The following is a 21248-nucleotide window of genomic DNA, read 5'->3' on the forward strand; positions in this document are numbered from 1 at the left end:
GTATGGTTTGTGCAGCCATCACCACAATCAGGATACAGTGTCATCACAGAACAGTATCATCACTCCAGAAAAGTCGCTCATGCCGTCCTTTCATAGTTACCCCTTCCCATCCCATCACCCCTGCAACCACTGACCTTTTCTCCATCCCAATACTTGGTCTTTTTGAGAATATCATACAAATGGAATCATACAGGGTGTAAGCTTTTGAGACTGGGTTCTTTTACTCTCTTTTTGAAATTCTTCTAAGTTATTGCATGTATTGAAAGTTTATTCCTTTTTATTGCTGAGTAGTTTTCTATTGTCACTTATTAAAGGACATTTGGGTTGTTTCCGGTTTTTAGTAGTTATGAATAGAGCTGCTGTAAACATTTGTGTACAGATTTTTCTGTGAACATAAGTTTTCATTTCTCTAGGGTGCTGTCTGTGGGGAGAGGGAATCGCTGGGTCATATTGTGAGTATATTTTTAACTTTGTAAGAAACTGTCAACCCTTTTTACGTAGTGGCTATACCATTTTACATTCCCACTAGTAATATATGCGAATTCCAGTTACTCCACATCACTGATACTACCAATATTTTAAGTTTAACCATGTAGTAGTATGTAGCAGTATCTAATCATGGCTTTAATTTGCATTTCTCTGGTGACTAATGCCATTGAACATCTTTTCATGTGCTTATTTGCCATCATTATATCCTCTTTGTGGAGTGTCTATTGAAGTCTTTTGCTCTGCTTTTAATTGGGTTGTTGTCTTTTTTTTTTTTTTAATTTTATTTATTTATTTTTCCCCCAAAGCCCCAGTAGATAATTGTATGTCATAGCTGCACATCCTTCTAGTTGCTGTATGTGGGACGTGGCCTCAGCATGGCCGGAGAAGCGGTGTGTCGGTGCGCGCCCGGGATCCGAACCCCGGCTGCCAGTAACAGAGTGCGCGCACTTAACCGCTAAGCCACGGGGCTGGCCCTGGGTTGTTGTCTCATTGTTGAGTTTTGAGAGTTTTTTATATATTCAGCTACAAATCTTTTTTCACATATTTGATTTGCAAATAGTTTTCTCTCAGCCTTTAGCTTGTCTTTTCATTCTTTTAACAGTGTCTTTCAAAGAGCAAAAATGTTTAATTTTAATGAAGTCCAGTTTATCAAAATTTTTTTCTTTTTTTGGATTGTACTAACATGGATAGATTTTAAAACAAGTTCTGTTCAAAAAAGTGGTGAAAAGTAACTTAGTGATAGCAATGTTCTCATAAAGTTGACTTTTCTGGAAGGTACAAATGTTATCATTTTATAAAAAGGTGGTGCTAATTGATATACTCCTTAGTCTTGGGGACACACAGGACTTTTGTTTAACCAAAGGAGATGATTGGCTTAGGTTTGTGAGGTTTTTCACACTTTTTAAAATGGTAATCACTAACGTGGTTAACATATGTATACTTTTATAATGCAGAACTATGTAGGAAGAATGTTCCAGAGTTAAAATGGTAATATTTTATTTACATTCACATTTGATGATTTTGGTGGTGCCTCAGTTTGAGTTTCTACTCCGTTAGTACAGCTTTAAACCTTGATTGTTTCTGGGTTCAGAATCAGTGTCATGGCTAAAAGCATGAGCTGCGCCAGACTGTCTGGATTTGAATCCTGCCTCTCTTATTTACAGTGTAACTGTGGGTAAGTAACTTAACTTCTCTGTGCTTCAGTTTCCTTATCTGTAAATGATAATGATAATAATATCCATCTTATAAGGTCATTCTGAGGATTAAATTAGAATACATAAGTATAGTCCTTTCAGCAGCATCTAGCACACGGTTAGCATTCAGTAAATGGTTCTTGTTATTATTGCTGAAATAGCTTTATGATAAAGTTGTTTAAACCACTGTTTTGGAATTATATTTTCAAGAGGCAGAATAACCAAATATTACACTAAGCCATTTCTCTTCCATGCCATTTCTCTTTATACTTATTGTTATTAGTAATCAATAACTGTGATCAGTGTTATTAATAATCATGTGTATATACACTGTTTTACAAGACAATTATCAGCTTATTTGGTTTTTCACATCTTGTGGAGTACTAATCATATATATCTATATCTGTATCTAGATTAGCTCTAACTGCCTAAAATATCAACCTAAACTGGCTCAAGCTGGAAAGAAATTTCTTGACTCACCTAACTGCGAAGTTTAGACACAGCTAGCTGGATTCAGGGCTCAAGTGATGTCATCAGGACTCATTTACTCCCCATGAATCAATTCTGCCTTTTCCTATATAGACTTCAGTTGTATGTTAGAAAAATGACCGCACCATATTCAACTCCTGTAGCCACTCATATTTTAGATTCAGCAGGAATGAGCCCCTGTCTCTTTCCCAGAAGCCTCAGCAAAAGTCTCATGATGTCTCATTGGCTCGTATGTGGTCACAGATCTTACCCTGTGCCAATCCTGTGTTTGAGGCTGTGAGACTCGGATTGGCCAGTTCTGGTCACATGACATCCTTGGATTCCTGGTGGAGTCAGCTCTTCAGGAAGCACATGGACTGAGGGTGGGGGAGAGGTGAATTCTCAAAGGGGAGTTGTGGGCTTTTATTACCTGAAAAAAGAATAGATACTGGGTAGCCAAGCAGCTAATGAGATGCTAGTTTCTTTTTATGGGTCAGCAGTAGATCACAGGAGTTAATGGAATTGGATTAGAATCTTGGTTTCTAATTCCAGCTTTCTTGCCTAAAAAGTTACATCCTCTAAGTCCATATTCCCCACAGGAGTAGGAGTTTGCAGAAAGTTACAGTGTTTTATATGCTTTTGATAAAAGTTGCATAATTTTTAACTGGAAGAGAAAGAATCAAGGCAGATGGGGTGGACCTCACAATGGGCGGGTGTGGTGCTTCTTCCTACACTGGTGTGATTCATGTGACTCAGCTCCAGTGACTTCCATTCCCTGGGCCTTTCTGTCCCCAGGGGAGAGGCTCTTATAAACCCAGTTTGGTCAGTGTCTGCCCTTAGGTCAGGCTCTTCTGACTGGGCAGCAGATCATATGCTGTAGATGTATCTGTGTATCCAAGACAAGAATGTCAGCTACACGGTGAGGTGTATCTGGGAACTGACCTCTTACAGGAGAAGTAGTTCTAGATATCTCACTAAGTATTTTCTGTAGTCCATTTTAGCATGGCCTGAGACATTGTCTCATTTTGACTTTGACTGGCAGTTTTTATTTTATATTTGAGAAAGCACTTTATCTTCTTCAGCAGGAGCACATCTAGCAAGGTCGTGCTGTTTTCAGCACGATGAAAGAAAACAGTTGAACAGAGACCTGCTTTGTACTGAGATCCACACTACAGTAAAGTACCCCTCTAGTGAGATTCAGGTAGGTCTTAGTTAGAAACTAGTTATCAGGATCTGATTAACAAAGGTAATTGTGGTAGAAACTTTCATATCCACTTCTGAGGTAGGTATCTGAGCCTAATGTATCTGAGACTTTAACTCTCTAAATTAAGTCATTTCCCCCCAAGTTCCTGAAATTAATAGTTCTGCCCCTAATGTTTACTTATATATTAATGTTGTTGGAGGTCTCCTTGGCTGATATGTTTGGTGACTAATGTTGACAGTAGTCTTTGTGACCTCCCCTCGTAGCCAGTTTTAGAGGTTAGCTTGTCTTTATCAGTGACATACAAATGCACTTATTTCTCCAATGGCTATTCTTACATAATCATTATCAGTTTACTGAGACAGAGGAAGTAGTTGAAAATAATTCCTCTGTCAAGTAGGTAAAGTAGTTACATAGAGTGATATTTTATTTTCTAGAAATACAATATTGTATGTTGAAATCAGTAAAGTGATTTCCACTTTATATATACGGAAAGTTTGAAATTTTAGGGACATAACAATAGCCATCACTTTTGAGCACTCACTGAGTGCCAGGCTTTCTTTTAAGTGCTTTACACATATTATTTCACTTAATCCTTACAATAACCACAGGCGGTGGGAATTAGTTGTCTTCTTGCCATTTTAGAGGTGAGCAAGTTGAGGTACTCGAGGTTAAGTCACTTGCCCCAGGCCACGCAGCTGGTGAGTGATGGGGCTGGTGAGGGACAGAGCTGGTGAGTTTTGAATGCAAGTCCTCTGGCTCCGAGCCTGTGCTCTGGATCACTGTGCTGCATTCTTTCCCTAGGAAAGATTTTAGCTTGTGCACTATTAGTTTTTCTTTTCTTTTTACTTCTTTTTGTAATATTTTCTAGGTGTGGGCTGGCAGTTTTATAGGGAAGATTTGCTAGTTCTAAGGCCTTTGGTATCCATGGATTTATCCATCTACTGTTGCTGTTATCTAGCAAGCAAACACTATGCTTGTCTATATCAGTGGTTCTCAACGAGGAACAATTTTTACCACCCAAGGGACATTTGTTAATGTCTGGAGACATCTTTAGTTGTTACAAGTTGGGAGATGTGCTACTGGCATCTAGTGGGTAGAGGCCAGGGATGCTGCTAAACATCTTACAATGCACAGGACAGCCTCCCACAACTAAGAATTATTAAGCCCAAAATGTCAATAGCATCAACTCTGGTCTATATATAATTAGTTAGTGATTAGCTTGTAATGCCATTCTTGTGTCTAATGGACAAAGTCACTGTAGTAGTATAGAAATCATTATTTTTTATTTTTGTTTGATAATTGATTTCACCCAGATTAATGTGTGTTTGTATAAGGGGCATAAATGCCAACTATAACTTAAAAATATTTAAGTTCTCTTAAACCAAACTGGGAATTATAGTTCATTGAAGGAAAGCTGAGGAAGTTTAAAGGGAGGCCATATAAAGACTGAGGATACAGTACTCTGAATATTTGTTGGATTATGTTGTGAATAACACAATTAGATTTCATTTTTTATGTTAAAAGTGTTAATTTGTTAAATGTAAACATTTAAAATATCCTGTAAATTTGAAAACTATGTTTTGGTATTTTTTAATTAAAAATTTCAAACTGAGAAAAGTAGAGAATATTATGTTGTACCCCATGTATGTACCACCCATATTTAACAAATGCTGACAAATAGTGAAGTCCTTTTTGAATTCTTCCTCATCCCATATTTGTACATTTTTTTGATATACCAAGAATCTCAAAAGTTGAAGGGGCCTAGACCTCTTCTGATGTCCATTATTGTGCTTTATCCACTGCTGTCTTTTGGCTACCCATCAACAACTTGCTCCCCTCATCTTTCATTGTAGTATATAGGCAGCAGATGGCTGCAGAACAGCTAGGAGAGGGTGGATAATTTGTCATTATCAAAGCTAGAGAGGGGCTGGCCCCGTGGTACAGCAGGTAAGTGTGCGCGCTCTGCTGCTGGTGGCCCGGGTTTGGATCCCGGGCGCGTACCAATGCACCGTTTGTCAGGCCATACTGTGGCGGCGTCCCATATAAAGTGGAGGAAGATGGGCACAGATGTTAGCCCAGGGCCAGGCTTCCTCAGCAAAAAAAGAGGAGGATTGGCATGGATGTTAGCTCAGGGCTGATCTTCCTCACAAGAAAAAGAAAAAAAAGCTAGAGAGGTCAGGCAGAGAGTGTATGTGTAGGCTGGAGAGAGGAGGGAGGGACACATAAGTACCTTGGGGCCAGTGGTGAGGTGGAAGTTAGGAAAGAGCAGGAGTGAGTAAGGTGGGAGCAGGCAGGAAAAGCAATCTCCAAGCCTGACAGAGCTGTTGACAAGAGGGCAGCACGTGTGATCCTCTGAAGCAGTATTGTGATTGTCAGGTCGAAGGGTTTTAGGTCTTCTCTGCCCAGGTTTTCTGCTCCCTGCTATATAAGTGATATAGCTAGGGAGAGGCTGCTCTTTTTTTTTTTTTTTTTTTTTTTTAAAGATTTTATTTATTTATTTTTTCCCCCCAAAGCCCCAGTAGATAGCTGTGTGTCATAGCTGCACATCCTTCTAGTTGCTGTACGTGGGACGCGGCCTCAGCATGGCCGGAGAAGCAGCGCGTCGGTGCGAGCCCGGGATCCGAACCCGGGTCGCCAGCAGTGGAGCGCACTCACTTAACCACCAAGCCACGGGGCCGGCCCGAGGCTGCTCTTAAATTCTTGGTATCTCTTACTTGGACTATTATAGTGGTCTGTTATTAATGGTAATGCCTGCTTCTCACCAGTTCTTCACAGGATTTATATATGATACATTCCTTCCTTATTTAAAAACTTTCCATCATGCTCCATTGCTTATGGAATAAAGCCCTCACTTCTTGTGGCATTTGAGGTCACTCATAGCTTCTCCTCCTCCTCCTCTGACACACCTGGAGTTTAAGTTGTGTACTTTCTCCTCTTGGTGATTTCTCTTGAACTCTTCTCTCTCAATAGCTCACATATGCTCTCTGTATCATCTCTGGGTGCTGAACTTCTGTTCACCTTTCAAGGCCGGCTCATGCCTTTCGGCAGATGGAATAAGTCTTTCTTGTAATTGTTCATTTGTGCTTTGCCTCTCTTGCTAGAGTCTGAATTTCTGGAAAGCAGGGATGACGTGCTCCAGCTTTGAATTCAGTGCTGCTAGCACAGAGCCTGGCCTCAGGAACTATTCACTGAATTGAATTAATAGGCAGTTCAAACTTGCATTTTAGTCAGTTTTTTATATTGGTGGGAAAAATCCTACATGGTATAGATTTTGATCCTCTGCAGTCACAGTCACAGAATTTGACTGAAATTGGGAGGTTTGGATGCGAAACACTTCTGCACCTTCTGGTTAAAAAAAAAACAAAGAGAAGCCTCCAAGATTTGTTGTGCTCTGCAGTCAAAGTCATGTTTCATTTATAAATTTGTCTCATTTATAAATTTGATGTATTGTTGGTATTATCCTGACTTGCAGTTGACGTTTTGCTTGGATCTTAGTACAGTTTTGATAAAATATAAAAGAGAAGTATAGATTTTGTAGCATCATAGCTGCTGCTCAGCTGCGACCTTGATCAAAAGGCTGGTTTAGGGACCAGCCAAGTGGCGTAGTGGTTAAATTCACGAGCTTGGCTTCGGCAGCCCGGCGTTTGCGGGTTTGGATCCTGGCGTGGACCTATACACCATTCGTCAAGCCATGCTGTGGGAGCGTCCCACATGCAAAACGGAGGTTGATTGGCACAGATGTTAGCTCAGGGACAATCTTCCTCAAGCAAAAAGAGGAAGACTGGCAACAGATGTTAGCTCAGGGCCAATCTTTTTCACCAAAAAAAAAAAAAAAAGAACAAAAGGCTCGTTGAGAGTAACCATTCAGATAGATAATTATAATAGCTAGCTGAGATAGGAATGGGGCTAGACTGTATAATTCATAAGTTTTAAAAACCTTCTCTTGTTCTTTCGCCCTGTCTTTAGGATTTTTGTCCCTGAGTCATGGAAGACAGAAGAGCTGAGAAGTCATGTGAACAAGCGTGTGAATCACTTAAGAGGCAGGACTATGAAATGGCCCTCAAGCACTGCACAGAGGCCCTCCTTTCTCTTGGCCAGTACTCCATGGCTGACTTCACAGGGCCATGTCCACTGGAGATAGAAAGCATCAAAATTGAGAGTCTTCTTTACAGAATTGCCTCATTTTTGCAATTGGTGAGTGAACAGTGTTGATAAGCCAATGCTGAACCATGTAAAATGGCCTCTTTCATTGAGTGGGGACTATTGCTCATCACTCCCTCTGCAGATCACCTAATTTTGGGCTGAAGAGATGAATGAAGAGGCTAGTGATTGCTGAATATCTCTGATGGCAAGCAACTGCGTTTTTAAGCCTTGAAAATTGTACAGCATTTTGGATTATCCACTCATTTAACAAATATGTATTGAGTGCATACTATGTGCATACTATGTTCTAGGTACTTGGTATACCTTGGCGAAAAAGAAAACGATCACTTCTTCATGGTTCTTTTTCTAGTAGGGGAACAAACAGTAAACAATAGGCACTATAAATAAGTAAACAGTTTAGATTGTTAAAAGGTGGCAATCTGCATGAAAAAAAGTAGAACAAAGCAAGGGAGATTGGGGATACTAGGGTTAGGGGTGAGGTTGCAATTTTAAATCAGGTGCTCAAGGTAGGGCTTATTGATACGGTGATGCGAAGGAGGTGAGGGAGCCTTCTCATAATCTGGAGGAAGAGCGTTATAGGCAGAGGGAATAGTCAGTGCAAAGACTCTGAGGTAGAAGAATGCCTGCCACATTCGAGAAACAGTTAGGAGGCCATAGTGCTGGAGTGAAGTGCATAAGGGGGAGAGGGTAACAGGGCTAGATCCTGTGGGACCCGTCAGGTCACTGTAAGGACTGGTTTTTATTCTATTTGAAGTTGGGAGCTATTGTGGGGTTTTGAGCAGAGGTGTAGCATGATCTGATTTAACAGGAATTCTTTGGCTTTTGTGTTGAGAATAGTATAAAGGGGTAAGAGGAGATGCAGGGAGCCTGGTTTGGAGGTTAGTGGCATAGTCCAGGCCAGAGATGACAGTGGATCAGACAAAATGGTAGCAGTGGAGATGGTGAGAAGTAGTTTGGTTCTGGGTATAATTTGAATGCAGGGAATGAGAGATAGAGAGTAGTCCTAGGTTACTTGCTTTGACGTTCTTTTGTCTGAGCAATTGGAAAATGGAGTTTCCTTCAGCTGAGATGAAAAGGCTGTAGATGGGGAGCCGGTTTTGTAGGGGAAAGTGGGAGTTCAGTTTTGGGCATATTGACATTTGCCCATATTTTGGGCAAAATGTCATTTAGATACCCAGCTGGAGATGTCGAGTAAACAGTCAGATATGCAAGAATGGAGTTTGGAGAGAGGTCTGGGCTAAAGATATTAATTTAAGAGTCTCTGGTCCATAGGTGATATATAAAGTCTTGAGCCTGGGTCAGATCACCAGGGGAATGAGTGTACATAAAGAAGAGGAGAGGACCCAGGACTTAGTCTTGTGGCGCTACAGTGTTAACAGGTTGGGGAGAAGAAGCAAAGCAACCTGAAGAGCAACCTGTGAGGTAAAGGAAAATTAAGAGAGTAAGGTGTCCTGGTAGCCAAGTGAAGAAAGTGTATCCAAATGAGGGAATGTTCAACACTGTCAATTGCTATGAATAGAGAAGTGAGAACTGAGAATTGACTGAGATGTGACTATGAATCTGACTGGGTATGTGTAAATATAGACTGTTTATCTAACTGGATACAATGGAGGTCACTGGAGAGACCTCCATGAAAATATCTTCCATGGAGTGATGGCTGAACATCTGATTAAAGAGAGTTTATGAGAGAATCAGAGGGAAGGAATTGAATTACATGAGTATAGACAATTCTTGAGGAGTTTTGCCCCAAAGAGGCACAAAAAAATTGGGCTTGTAGCTGGTGAGAGAAGTGAAATCAAGAGAGGGATTTTTTAAGATGGGAGAGATAAAAGCATGTTTGTATATACGACCAAACCAATAGAAAGCAAAACTTGAATGATGTAGGAGGAGTAGAGGACGCTTCCTGGAGTAATGTTCTTGAGTAGGGCATAGAGCAGGTCTGCATGAGTGGTAGGATGGACTTTAGAAAAGAGCATGGATGGTTCACCTGCAACAGGTGAAGGCAGAGAATGTGCTGGGAAGCGGGTGGACGTGGTAGTGACAGTCTATGGAAATTCTCTTCTCATGTCTTGGATTTTCTCAGTAAAGTCATTAGCTGAGAATGAGGATGGGGTGGAGGTTCTGGTGATTTGAAATGAGAGAAGGTGAGAAGTAGGAGTGTGAGTAAATGGACTAGGGAAGTATATTAATGGTGTTTATAGAGTACTGTATAATCCTCAGAGCACATGAGTTGGCTTTGCTCTGTGACTATTAAATTTGCAATATTAATGATTAAACTTGGAAACAAAGCTGAGCTTCTTTTTGATAAAATCTCTATTTTAAGCAGCCCTTGAACTACTTAATTTCATCTCGTATCTTTTATTTTGCAGAAAAACTATGGGCAAGCTGATGAAGATTGTAGGCATGGTATGTTTAAAAATGTTCCTTTTCTGCTTTGAAGATTTTGAATTATTTAATTGAGCAGTGTTAAAGGTTTGATTTTTTCATATGCTAATTTCAAGTGATTATCATATTTAAAACCCCTCACGTTACTGTGGTGAGTAGTGACCAGTTTGGATGATGACTTTCTCTACGATGGGTGTACACGAGAACGTTGTTCCTAGTCACCACTGTTGACATTCCTTTCACTCCCTTGGAAACACTGATAGTGTCCTTTTAAGGTTTGTGTGAATATTTTCAGTCGATAAGAGTCAAATTTTTGGAACTGTAACACATATTGATTAAAATATTAAGCTTGGATAAATTCAAAGGCTGGGCCTATCCCTCCTAAAATGTTTTTTTCTCCTTCATTAGAAGATTTCCCTTGGAAGAGACAGACTAGAATGCTCTTTAGTGCTTCTTCCTGTTTTCTTTTGGGCAGGAAATTGATTAAGATTCTTGCTCTTTGGATACTCAAAGAATAGAAATCCTTTTCTTCGTGATTGCTGCCAATTCACTAGAATGAATCTAGGAGTGAGTGGGAGAAGGGGTCAGTGTATATTCTCACACACTGTTGGTGGGATTTTTTGCACAGCTCAGTGATTTGGATAATATAAGGTTTCATTTATCCAGAGTTGGGGAGGGGGCCTGAGGTGTTTAACATACGGTAATTTTTTTTTAGTTATTCCTTTGTGTCACAACTTTTAAAAATATTAACTATTTTTGTTGTAAACCTTGCAAAACTATCTTACATACTCCTGTGGCATATTGGACATAATTTAGCCATTCATTAAAGATTCAGTGACCTCTTTGTGAACCTCGCTTCATAGAATTATATGCTTTGGGAGTTAATTGGAATTTGAGATATCTAGTACAATCTTCCTTGAACAAAATCCTTACCATCTGTGGACATTTAAAAATTACCAACAAGCCAAATAAAAATAAGTCAAATAATGTAGAGGAATATGAAGAAGAGAATCATTTCTCCTTTTTCCCCATCTGAAGGAATCATTGTTATTAGTTTGCTGTATCTTCTGTACCTTTCTCTATAGTGATAAACACAAATGCTTATAAGACACAGCTAGGATTTTTCCTTTAAAAATTAAAAAAGAATTATGTGATCATTACAAAGCAGCTTGCTTTCTTATATACCAATAGGTCCTGGATCTATTTTAAGTTAATACCCCGGCCCCAATTCCTGCTTACTGTTCCATGGTATAGATGTGCCTTAATTTATTCAGCTATTCCCATACTGATGGGCATTCAGGTGGTTCCAGTTTTTTAGTTTGTCATTATAATCCATTCTGTAATAAGCATATATTCATTCTTACTGTTGCCTTTGTTTCTGAAGGATAGACCTAAAAGTTGGATGTCTGGGTTAAAATATATACTTATAATTTTAACGGACACCATCGGATTAGGTTCAAATGCATGCACTCACCTGTCATATATGAGAATGCCCATTCCCTGTAATTTCGTTAGCACTGTAACCTATCTGTCTTGACATTTGCCAATCTTATGTATGAGAAATGGCCCTTCTTCCTTTAATTTTTACTTCTTTGAGCACTAGTGAGGTTGATCTAGTCTTCTCATTTTGGAGACATGCAAAGTCCCAGAAGGTTAAACGACTTGTGAAAAGTCAACAGAAGAGTAAATGCTGTTGGTGAAGGAGCATATGGAAAAATGTTGCATTTTTCTGTTAATTGTTTTACTTAGCATTTTAAAGTTAGATACTATTTTAGAACTACTGAATTAACAAAATGAAAGTTAGCCAGGAAACTTTTGGAGGTGATGAGTATATTTATTACTTGGATTGAGATGATAATAACATGAGAATATACCTATGTCCAAGCTCACCAAATTTGTATGTTAATTATCTGCAATTTTTTTGTATGCCAATTATACCTCTATAATGTTGGGAAAAAGGTTTAACAAATGTCTGAGGTAAAGTTGTAATGAAATGAGTGTACTCTTCTGGCGTTGGTGGAATATGAAGTGGAACGCAGCTTGGTAATATGTTTATACCCTTTGACCCATTAATCTCATTTCTGAGATACTATCCCAAATAAATAATACAAAAGAAGGAAAAAATGGTATGTGAAATGGTGTTCATTGCAGTGCTGTGTGTAAAAGTGAAAAATCCATTAGCTTCCAATAAGGGAGGAGTTCATTAATTAAATTCTGTGCATTCCTTGTTAGCATTTATGTGATAAGTAAGAACATGGAAAATGCTTAATTAAATGCAAAAGCATTGTATCTAAAGTTGTTTGTTTGTAATGGACATTTGGGAATATTGGCCAAGTGTATATGTATATATTGCTAGTTGTAGAGTTGTGCTATTATATGTAATGTATTTTCTTTTCAATTTTTGGTAACATTATTTTTATGTAAGATAAAAGACCATGGTTAAGCAGTCAGTTAGTAATAAAAAGCAAGACGAGACTCTTGATCTCTGTTAATTATTACGCTGCTTTGTAATGCTGAAGAGCCGTGGAATAACTGCTATCTTGATGGCCCCAGACCTTATGTTTGCATTTTATGTACAGTATTGTCTTGATGTCTGTTCCCTTACTGTCGGCTATCGGTTCGCATTCCTTGCAACTCTGAATATGCCTCATTGCAACTACCCTCCCCTTCTTCTCCACTTATTGCTTCTAACTTTCTGATTTTACCTTCTCAGGCAGGGTTAGGAAATCAGGCAATCTTTGTCATGGAATTGAAAAACATTAAAAAATTTTGTTACGAGAAATTTAAAACATACAGGAAAGTAGAGGAAATAGTTAAACATTCATATTCTTGAAACTTAGATTGTAACATTTTACCATATTTACTTCATTTATTTTTTCTGAAATATTTAAAAATAATTACAGATATCATGATATTTATTCCTAAATCCTTCAGTGTGCATCTAAAAAATAAGGCCATAACTGCATAACCACAATATTATTGTTAACTAATAAAACTGACAGTAATTCTGTAATATTATCTGAAACCCTGTCCATAATCAGATTTACCTGGTTGTCTCCAAAAGGTTTTTAATGGCTGATTTGTTCAAACTAGGAACTAATTAGAGTCATAAAATTTTAAAGTTGGAATTCTACCTCAATAAGAGTAAATAGACTCTTAGTGAGGACTCAAGGGCATCTTGAAAATAAACTACATAGGCTTTAAGTTCATGGATTTTAGTTTTGAGTTTGGCGTTGTGTTCTGGGTAGTGCAAGTTGCCAAGCTGGTGACCACTGGATAAGTGAGGTGGTCAGGTCTGTTTTCATTATCTGGAAATAAGTTGTATGTGGCATAACAGGAAAACTTTCATGAAATAATGATTCTTTTTCTGCCTTTGAAATATTCATTATATAGGAAACTTACGTTTTTTTACACTAACAAAATGGAATGAGGTAAATGGAGAAAGTGAAATGAAAAGAAAATCTTATCAACTAAGAGTATTGTGCTACATGTAAAGTGTAGGTCAAACTCCATCATCATAAACGTCAATGAATATTTTACCTAAGACCGCAAGATTTTTAAACCCTAGTTGAGAGTGTCATTAATTTAAGAAATCATTACAAACGAGGGAGTTTGTGCATCTATTGACGTTTATTGTAATGATACTTGCCCTGTGAAGTAAATGATTCGGTAACTAGCTACCCCTGTTGAATAGAGGCTGATGGTATTAAAAAAGGCAAATTGATACGTGTTTGAACCTTGAACACATCGAGGGGATAATATAGTATCTTTACCCACCTTTCTTCTCAGAAGAGTTTCAATTAAACAGATTTTATGGTAATTAAAAAATTTTTTTGAAAGATAGTTAACTGGTAAAAATGTATGTTCAGGATTATCTCTGGGTCAGACCTTCTGAAATGTTATTTTTTAAAAATTTTATTTATTTATTTATTTATTTTTTCCCCCAAAGCCCCAGTAGATAGTTGTATGTCATAGCTGCACATCCTTCTAGTTGCTGTATGTGGGACACGGCCTCAGCATGGCTGGAGAAGTGGTGCGTCAGTGCGTGCCCGGGATCCGAACCCGGGCCGCCAGCAGTGGAGCGCGCGCACTTGATCACTAAGCCACGGGGCCGGCCCTGAAATGTTATTTTAATCATATTATAATATCATTCCAGTTTTACAGGTGAGGAAACAGGCCTTGTGAGATTAAGTAACTTGCTTAAGAGCACAGAGCCAGTCCAGAGTGAACTGTGGTTCTGAAGTGAGGTCTTTCTGATCTGAAAGGCTATGCTCCTTCTCTTTATCCTGTACCACTACCTGAGTACTCGTTAGGATTTTGCAGACATTATTCTGTTTGGCACAATAAACTTGGAAAAAAAAGCAAAAGGGCATTTTATCTTCTAGAAATGAAAAAACTGAGGCTCAGGATTGCTTAATCATTAGTGGAGTAGGGACAGGAATTTGGGTCTTCAAGCCCCTAGTCCATCCAGTGTTTTCTGTTCACCAGACTTTTAAAATAGGGATGCATTCGAATAATATTTCTTAATTCACTGTTCTTTAGATTCAGTTACAGTAACTTTTTTTTTTTATTTCATGTATACAAGCTTTATTTTTCCAACAGGAATTTTAAAAACCTTTTTATTTTGTAATAATTATAGATTCACAGGAAGTTGCAAAGAGAGTACAGAGAGGTCCCATGTACATTTACCCCACTGATTACATCTTGCATAACTGTAGTACAGTATAAAAACCAGAATTTGACATTGGTACAGTGAGTATGCATAATTCTATGTCATTTTATCATGTATAGGTTCGTGTGACCACCAACACAGTCAAGATGCAGAATTGTTCCATCACCGTGAAGATCTCCCTTGTGCAGCCCTTTATAGTCACACTCACCACCCTCCCTCGCCACCATTCCTAACCCCTGGCAACCACTAATCTGTTCTCCGTCTCTATAATTTTGTCATTTTGAAAATGTTACATAGTGGAATCATACTGTATGTGACCTTTTAAGATGGCTTTTTTCCCTCACCATAATGCCTTTGAGATCCATCCAAGTTGTGTGTATCAGTAGTTCATTCTTTTTATGGCTGAGTAGTATTCCATGGTATGGCTGTACCACAGTTTGTTCTCCAACAGGAGCTTAAGGCTTTATGGATTGGGATCTTGACTTTACTATTCATTTTCCCATAATGGCTGTTAACTGTTTTAAATAAAGTTCTTATATTTAAATTGATAGGAATAAAAAGTTAAATTATAGAATACTAATTTTGGAACAGAATAAAGTCAGGGAAGTGAGTGTTTATTTAATATATAAGTTAAGTTTGAGGACTGTTACCCTCTATATATGTGAACTCTTTTTTTTTGTATGAATAGATGTCTAAGTAAGCAGTAGTCTTTGAACTTATGTGAATCAGTTGCAAGAGTCTCATCATGGTTGTATGACTATCCGTTCTACGTGTTTTCTAATTTATGCAAGGTGTCAGCTGTAGTCATGAGTGACATTTTTAAATGTATTTCAATATTGTTTTCCACTCATGGAATAAATATTTGTTAGCATTAATTTTATATTAACTGAAATTATATTTATACATAAAAGGAGGGAATTTAAAATGAATGGTACCTTACTTTATAAAATCTCAGTAAATACTGTACCAAATGGGGAATTGAAATTAAGATTATTGTGAACACCTAAAAACGCAACTCTCTCCCATGGGGCAAAGAGAATAGTCAGAAGAGTAGCAAAATATCAGGTTTTCTCAGTAATAAAATTATTATTATTATTATTTTTTTGTGAGGAAGATCAGCCCTGAGCTAACATCCATGCTAATCCTCTTCTTTTTGCTGAGGAAGACCGGCTCTGAGCTAACATCTATTGCCAATCCTCCTCCTGTTTTTTTCCCCAAAGCCCCAGTGGATAGTTGTATGTCATAGCTGCACATCCTTCTAGTTGCTGTATGTGGGACGCGGCCTCAGCATGGCCGGACAAGCGGTGCGTCGGTGGGCGCCTGGGATCCGAACCTGGGCCGCCAGTATCGGAGCGCGTGCACTTAACCGCTAAGCCACAGGGCCAGCCCAAGAAAATTATTTAAAACAAAAAGTAAGCAAATTAACCATGGAAGCAGTGAAGTAAGGGAGTGCCTTAGCAGAGGATTTGAAAAAAATCTTACTTTTTCCACAGTCAGCATTTCCTTTGAGTGCTTACAACAGAGATGGCAAGATGTTGACTTTTTGTGTGTGTGTGTGAGGGAGATCAGCCCTGAGCTAGCATCTGATGCCAGTCCTCCTCTTTTTGCTGAGGAAGATTGGCCCTGGGTTAACATCCGTGCCCATCTTTCTCTACTTTTATATGGGACACCGCCACAGCATGGCTTGACAAGTGATGCATCCGTCTGCGCCAGGGATCTGAACCGAAGCAGAGCACGTGAACTTAATTGCTGTGCCACCAGGCTGGCCCAAGATGTTGACTTTTGAAATTGAAATGATGGCAGTGGAAGAGTTTTAAGATAAAAAATACAGTTAAATTGATTGTATTATAGAAAAAGTTTCTTAATCCAGTTATTGAGCAGTTAACAGAGATTGAAACTTTGCTGTAACTACTATATAGCAAATGCATCTTGGAAATTAGGATTCTTTCTAAAGAGGAAGTTGAAGGCACTACAGGCAGCAAAATCTCATTCTCTCCCTCTTTCTCTCTTTCTGTAATGCATACACAGTGTAGGACAGGCTACTTTGCAAATATCATTTTAACAATGTCTTAAGTAAAAAGTTTATTCAAGCATGTAGATGAAATAAAAACCTTTTATGATGATCTGGGGAACCAGGTTTCAGTTTTGTTTTTATGCTTAATTGTGTTGTCAGCTTTATACTGTGTATAATTATTTTATATTTATATAGTAATGAGGAAGTTGAGGAACATTAAATGAATTAGCTCTAAAATTTAAACTGGAATACTGAAAATAAACCAGGAGAAATGACTTATGTTTCTGTAGTATGAAAATATCCAGAAGGAAGGAGTCTAAGAGTCTTGACAAGGAACTGAAGTTGAACGAAAGAGTACTTCCAAAAATACACAACAAGATCTTCACTTTAAAGCTCAGTGCACACCCAAGGAGGCTGTAAGAGAGATCACGAAGGTGTTTGTGACCAGATTAAGACCAAATACTGAAAAGAGCAAGGTAGCAGGGGTTAAAAAGAAAGAGTATGTTATGGTATTTAAAGCTGGAGATGAAATATTCAGAAGAGGTCTAGGTGATACCTAACATTGAATACTATTAGGGCTTTTCATTTTCCAAAAGCACTTTATAAAGGAAACGTTTTATCTGCAAAAGACCTTGGTAGGAAGGGCATAAGGTGCCACATAAGCTGCAGCCCACATGTCCAGAAGCATTTATGTATTACAGTTGGAAGAAAAGAGAGGGCAAAGGAAAAGGGTTGAGGCAGAGGAGAAGAATAGTGGGGAAAAAACCCCAATTTGGCAAAATGGACATTGGCAAGATATGCCACAGTGTTCTTACTCTGGTCTGTAGTACACTTTTGGATACTGGTAACACATGGACATTTTGACCTCAGGTTAATAACTTGATTTAGGCCTTCCACTGTTCAGAGTCTGTTTATATGCCCCCTCCCCCCAAAATATATATATTTGGCAAATAAGCTTATTGCCAAAAATTAAATGGCTAATATTTAGGAAGGGAATTTATTCTATATATTTATAAAAGGAATCTACTTTTGTTTTTGATTCAGTTCCTGAAGTATTGGTTCTGAGAGTGTAATTATATCCAAGCAGTAAAAATATTAATGACTAAAATATTTAGTTTTTATGGTAATTAAAAGATTTCTTTTTTTTTATTGATGTGTTAATAGTTTATAACATTGTGAAATTTTTGGTTGTACATTTTTGTTTGTCCATCACCATATACGTGTCTCCCTTCACCCCTTGTGCCCACCCCCCACCCCCTCTGCCCCTGGTAACCACAATATAGTTTTCTCTGTCCATGTGTTGGTTTATATTCCACATGTGAGTGAGATCATATGGTGTTTGTCTTTCTGTTTCTGGCTTATTTCACTTACATAATACCCTCCAGGTCCATCCATGTTGTTGCAAATGGGATGATTTTGTCTTTTTTTTATGGCTGAGTAGTATTCCATTGTATATATACCACATCTTCTTTATCCAGTCATCTGTTGATGGACACTTGGGTTGCTTCCATGTCCTGGCTATAGTGAATAATGCTGCAATGAACATAGGGGTGCATAAGCCTCTTTGGATTGTTGCAATTTTTTTTTTTTTTTTGTGAGGAAGATCAGCCCTGAGCTAACATCCATGCCAGTCCTTCTCTTTTTGCTGAGGAAGACTGGCCCTGGGCTAACATCCGTGCCTATCTTCCTCCACTTTATATGGGACACTGCCACAGCATGGTCTGATAAGCGGTGCATCAGTGCGCGCCTGGGATCTGAACCCGGGTCATCAGCAGTCGAGCATGCGCACTTAACCGCTATGCCACTGGGCGGGCCCCCAGCAATGTTATTTTTAATAGTTAAAAATTGGAATTGTTCTGGAGCAAGGGAATAGTTAAATAAATTGATGTATCTACTTGATGGAACATTATATAGGCAATAGTATGATAAATATAAACATTCTAATAACTTGGAAAATATTGAATGTGCTGAGGGGAAATAAAGCAGAACACAAACTGTTATATTTACATCAGTTATAATCATGTAACAATTATGTAAATATTCATAAAAATTGGAAGAGAACATGAATGAGTGAAAACTGTTTAGTTGAGTGGTGAGCTTATGGTGAACTTTTATGTAGAACTTTATTAGTTTTTATAATTATGTAATAAAATTGAACAGGATAACAAAAGGATATGTTCAGTACAAGCAAAATAAATAATTATGAACAGATCCAATGGACTTTAAATATGTAGTATGTTATACTGATCCTTAAGCAGAGCATTTCCTTGGAAGTAATTAGAAAAAAGTGCAATTTCCAAAATATTTTCTTTCAGCAAATTATTTTCATACAAAGGAAGCTAAAGTGTGTATAAACTAAAAATAGAATCTTGGGCTTAGCAGTAAAGAGAAGGATACAGATCGTTTTGCTAGTTGAACTGTTAGCAGTTGCTGTGAGAAATCATCTCGAATGACATGGCATGAGAATAATTATATTCTGTATTGTTGGAAATATGTGCTCCTTGTGATTGAATTAAATTAAATCTGTAAACACTTGCGTACAATTTGGGTATAGAATTTTCTATGGCCACTTGACAATTGAGTTCTTAGTTAATCTTGCTGGTTTTGGTAAAGGTTAATTCTTAATTGTTTAGGAATATCAAATGTTGAGATTTGCAGTTTCTATTCTTATGCATTTTAATGGCACTGGGTCTCTTGTGTTACTGTCAAAAATGGGAGAACTTTATTCAGCGATTCTCTCTGCAGTTTAAAAGCCCTCATTTACCCAGAAGTCATAGATTGAACAGTATTTTTTACTGGAGAGCTTTAAGATTAATTCTTCTTCCTGTGATTATGGTGGGATCCAATCCGCTATCGGCTGTAGTGGGTTAGGTATGTCAGTTGCCCCGTGTGTTTTTTGTCTCTATGTGTGCCTTAGACAGAACTGAAATGTCACTGCTTTCCTCTAGTACTTGAGGATATTCTTTTAGCCTATAAGAAGTCATGCTTGTGAGAGTGTGCTCATATTATAATCAAGAGAAATGTGTATTGAATGTCATGTGGTTAATGATGGCTGTTCTTTCATGACAGTGCTGCGAGAAGGACTGGCTAAGGGAGATGGTGCCTTTCAGGCAGTGCTTTGCTGCATGCAGCTGAAAGGAAAGCTCCAACCTGTATCCAGCATTCTTGCCAAGTCACTGACAGGAGAGTCCCTGGTACGTTGCTGAGCTGTAAGTTTGAATGTCTGAAAACAGATTCATTCGACTCCTTAGGCATATTGTGTGAAAAAATCATTAGTGTGCATTTTTCCTCTTACTTCCTCCTATCAGATATCAAAGTTCATGAGTATCTTGAGATACTCATTTCTCTTCAACAAACTGTTGTTTAGTCATTGGCTTCTTGTAGTTTGTTTGTAGGTACTTTTTAAAACTTTGAAAGTATAGGATAATTAAATGATTTTCTTTCAAGATATAATTTTAACAGAACCTGGAAATATTTTCAAGTTTTATAATGCTTCTGGGGACATATGATCTTATAGGGTTCTTTAATTCAACCATTTATTTTATAAAATGTTTAAATTTATCTAAACTAAGTAATAATTACTTTTATTTCTGTAGATGTTATGTGTGTAAGTTAATATTCATGACCACTCTGATGGAGCTAATTCTGTTCAGACTTTGGGATAAAATTTTTTTATGTAGCATTTAATTTTCTAGAGTTTTTATGTTTCTTTCTGGTTGAGATAATTGAAAAATTACTTTTTGGACCTTAGAGTTGGCAATCTATAGAAATTGTAAGAAAAGAGATTATAATGTTTTTTCACCAGTTGATAACTGTTATAAAATTTGCTGATATTTTTAGGAATCATAATGAAAACAGTGAAAGCAAGAAAGTATATGTATACTTTGCTCTACAGCACGAATTCCCTATACCTTATTTATTCTTCTGAATCGATATCAATTTTGGAAATCTGAGCAAAGTTGTGTTTTCACTGAAAATAAATATCTGTGGAAAATAGAAATTAGGAAGGTACTTGGTATGTTGCTGAGTGTAATGTAATGACCCATCTCAGAGGGTAATTTAGTTTTTCTAAGGAATTAGTGTGCAGTGAATTGTTTGATTGGTTTAATAGTGTTTTTTGATTTCACCAAATTCACAAATGAATATAAAAGCTAAAATGTATTATTATTATTTTTCTGAGGAAGAAAAACTGTTAGCCCTGAGCTAACATCTGTTCCCAATCTTCCTCTTTTTTTTTTTTTTCTTGAGGAAGATTAGCCCTGAGCTAACGTCTGTGCTGGTCTTCCTCTATTTTGTATGTGGGTCGCTGCCACAGCTTGGCTGACAAGTGGTGTAGGTCCACGCCTGGGATCCGAACCCGTGAACCTGGGCCGCTGAAGCAGAGTGTGCCGAACTTAACCACTACACCACAGGGCCGGCCCTAAAATGTATTATTAAGATAGCAAAATTGTATAGCTATTTAGTTCTAAATATATGATAAAGAATATTATCTCTTCTTTATTAAGATAATTCTATCCTTAAGGAACATTTCTATATAAGTTAAGCATGTTACAGTTTTATCTGTTGGGTTTTTAAACTAGGAAGAAGTAATTTGCTTTTAAATCTCAAGTGAAATTTGAATTTCAGAAGAGTGACTATTTTGCATATTTTCCTTCAACA

At 37.8% G+C, this 21248-nt stretch overlaps 1 protein-coding gene across 9 annotated transcripts in view; it reads left to right on the top strand.

The window, feature by feature from the left end:
- The window catches only part of HELZ (helicase with zinc finger), a 154767-nt gene that overhangs the window by 19463 nt on the left and 114056 nt on the right, over nucleotides 1-21248 (top strand). For 5 of the 9 annotated variants that reach the window (XM_087441462.1, XM_087441456.1, XM_087441464.1 and 2 more), the window contains 3 exons: nucleotides 7321-7548; nucleotides 9888-9924; nucleotides 19659-19783. In XM_087441462.1, coding sequence (XP_087297588.1) covers nucleotides 7339-7548; nucleotides 9888-9924; nucleotides 19659-19783 — 372 coding nt within the window. In that variant the 5' untranslated portion in view covers nucleotides 7321-7338. Of the gene's footprint in view, nucleotides 1-413; nucleotides 453-3232; nucleotides 3352-7320; nucleotides 7549-9887; nucleotides 9925-19658; nucleotides 19784-21248 lie in introns of all 9 variants that reach the window. The other 4 variants (XM_087441458.1, XM_087441459.1, XM_087441457.1 and 1 more) reach the window with 4 other exon arrangements.

This window comes from Ceratotherium simum, chromosome 16, assembly GCF_057802395.1.
Source record: "Ceratotherium simum simum isolate JZ-2026a chromosome 16, ASM5780239v1, whole genome shotgun sequence".
Taxonomy (NCBI): Eukaryota; Metazoa; Chordata; class Mammalia; order Perissodactyla; family Rhinocerotidae; genus Ceratotherium; species Ceratotherium simum.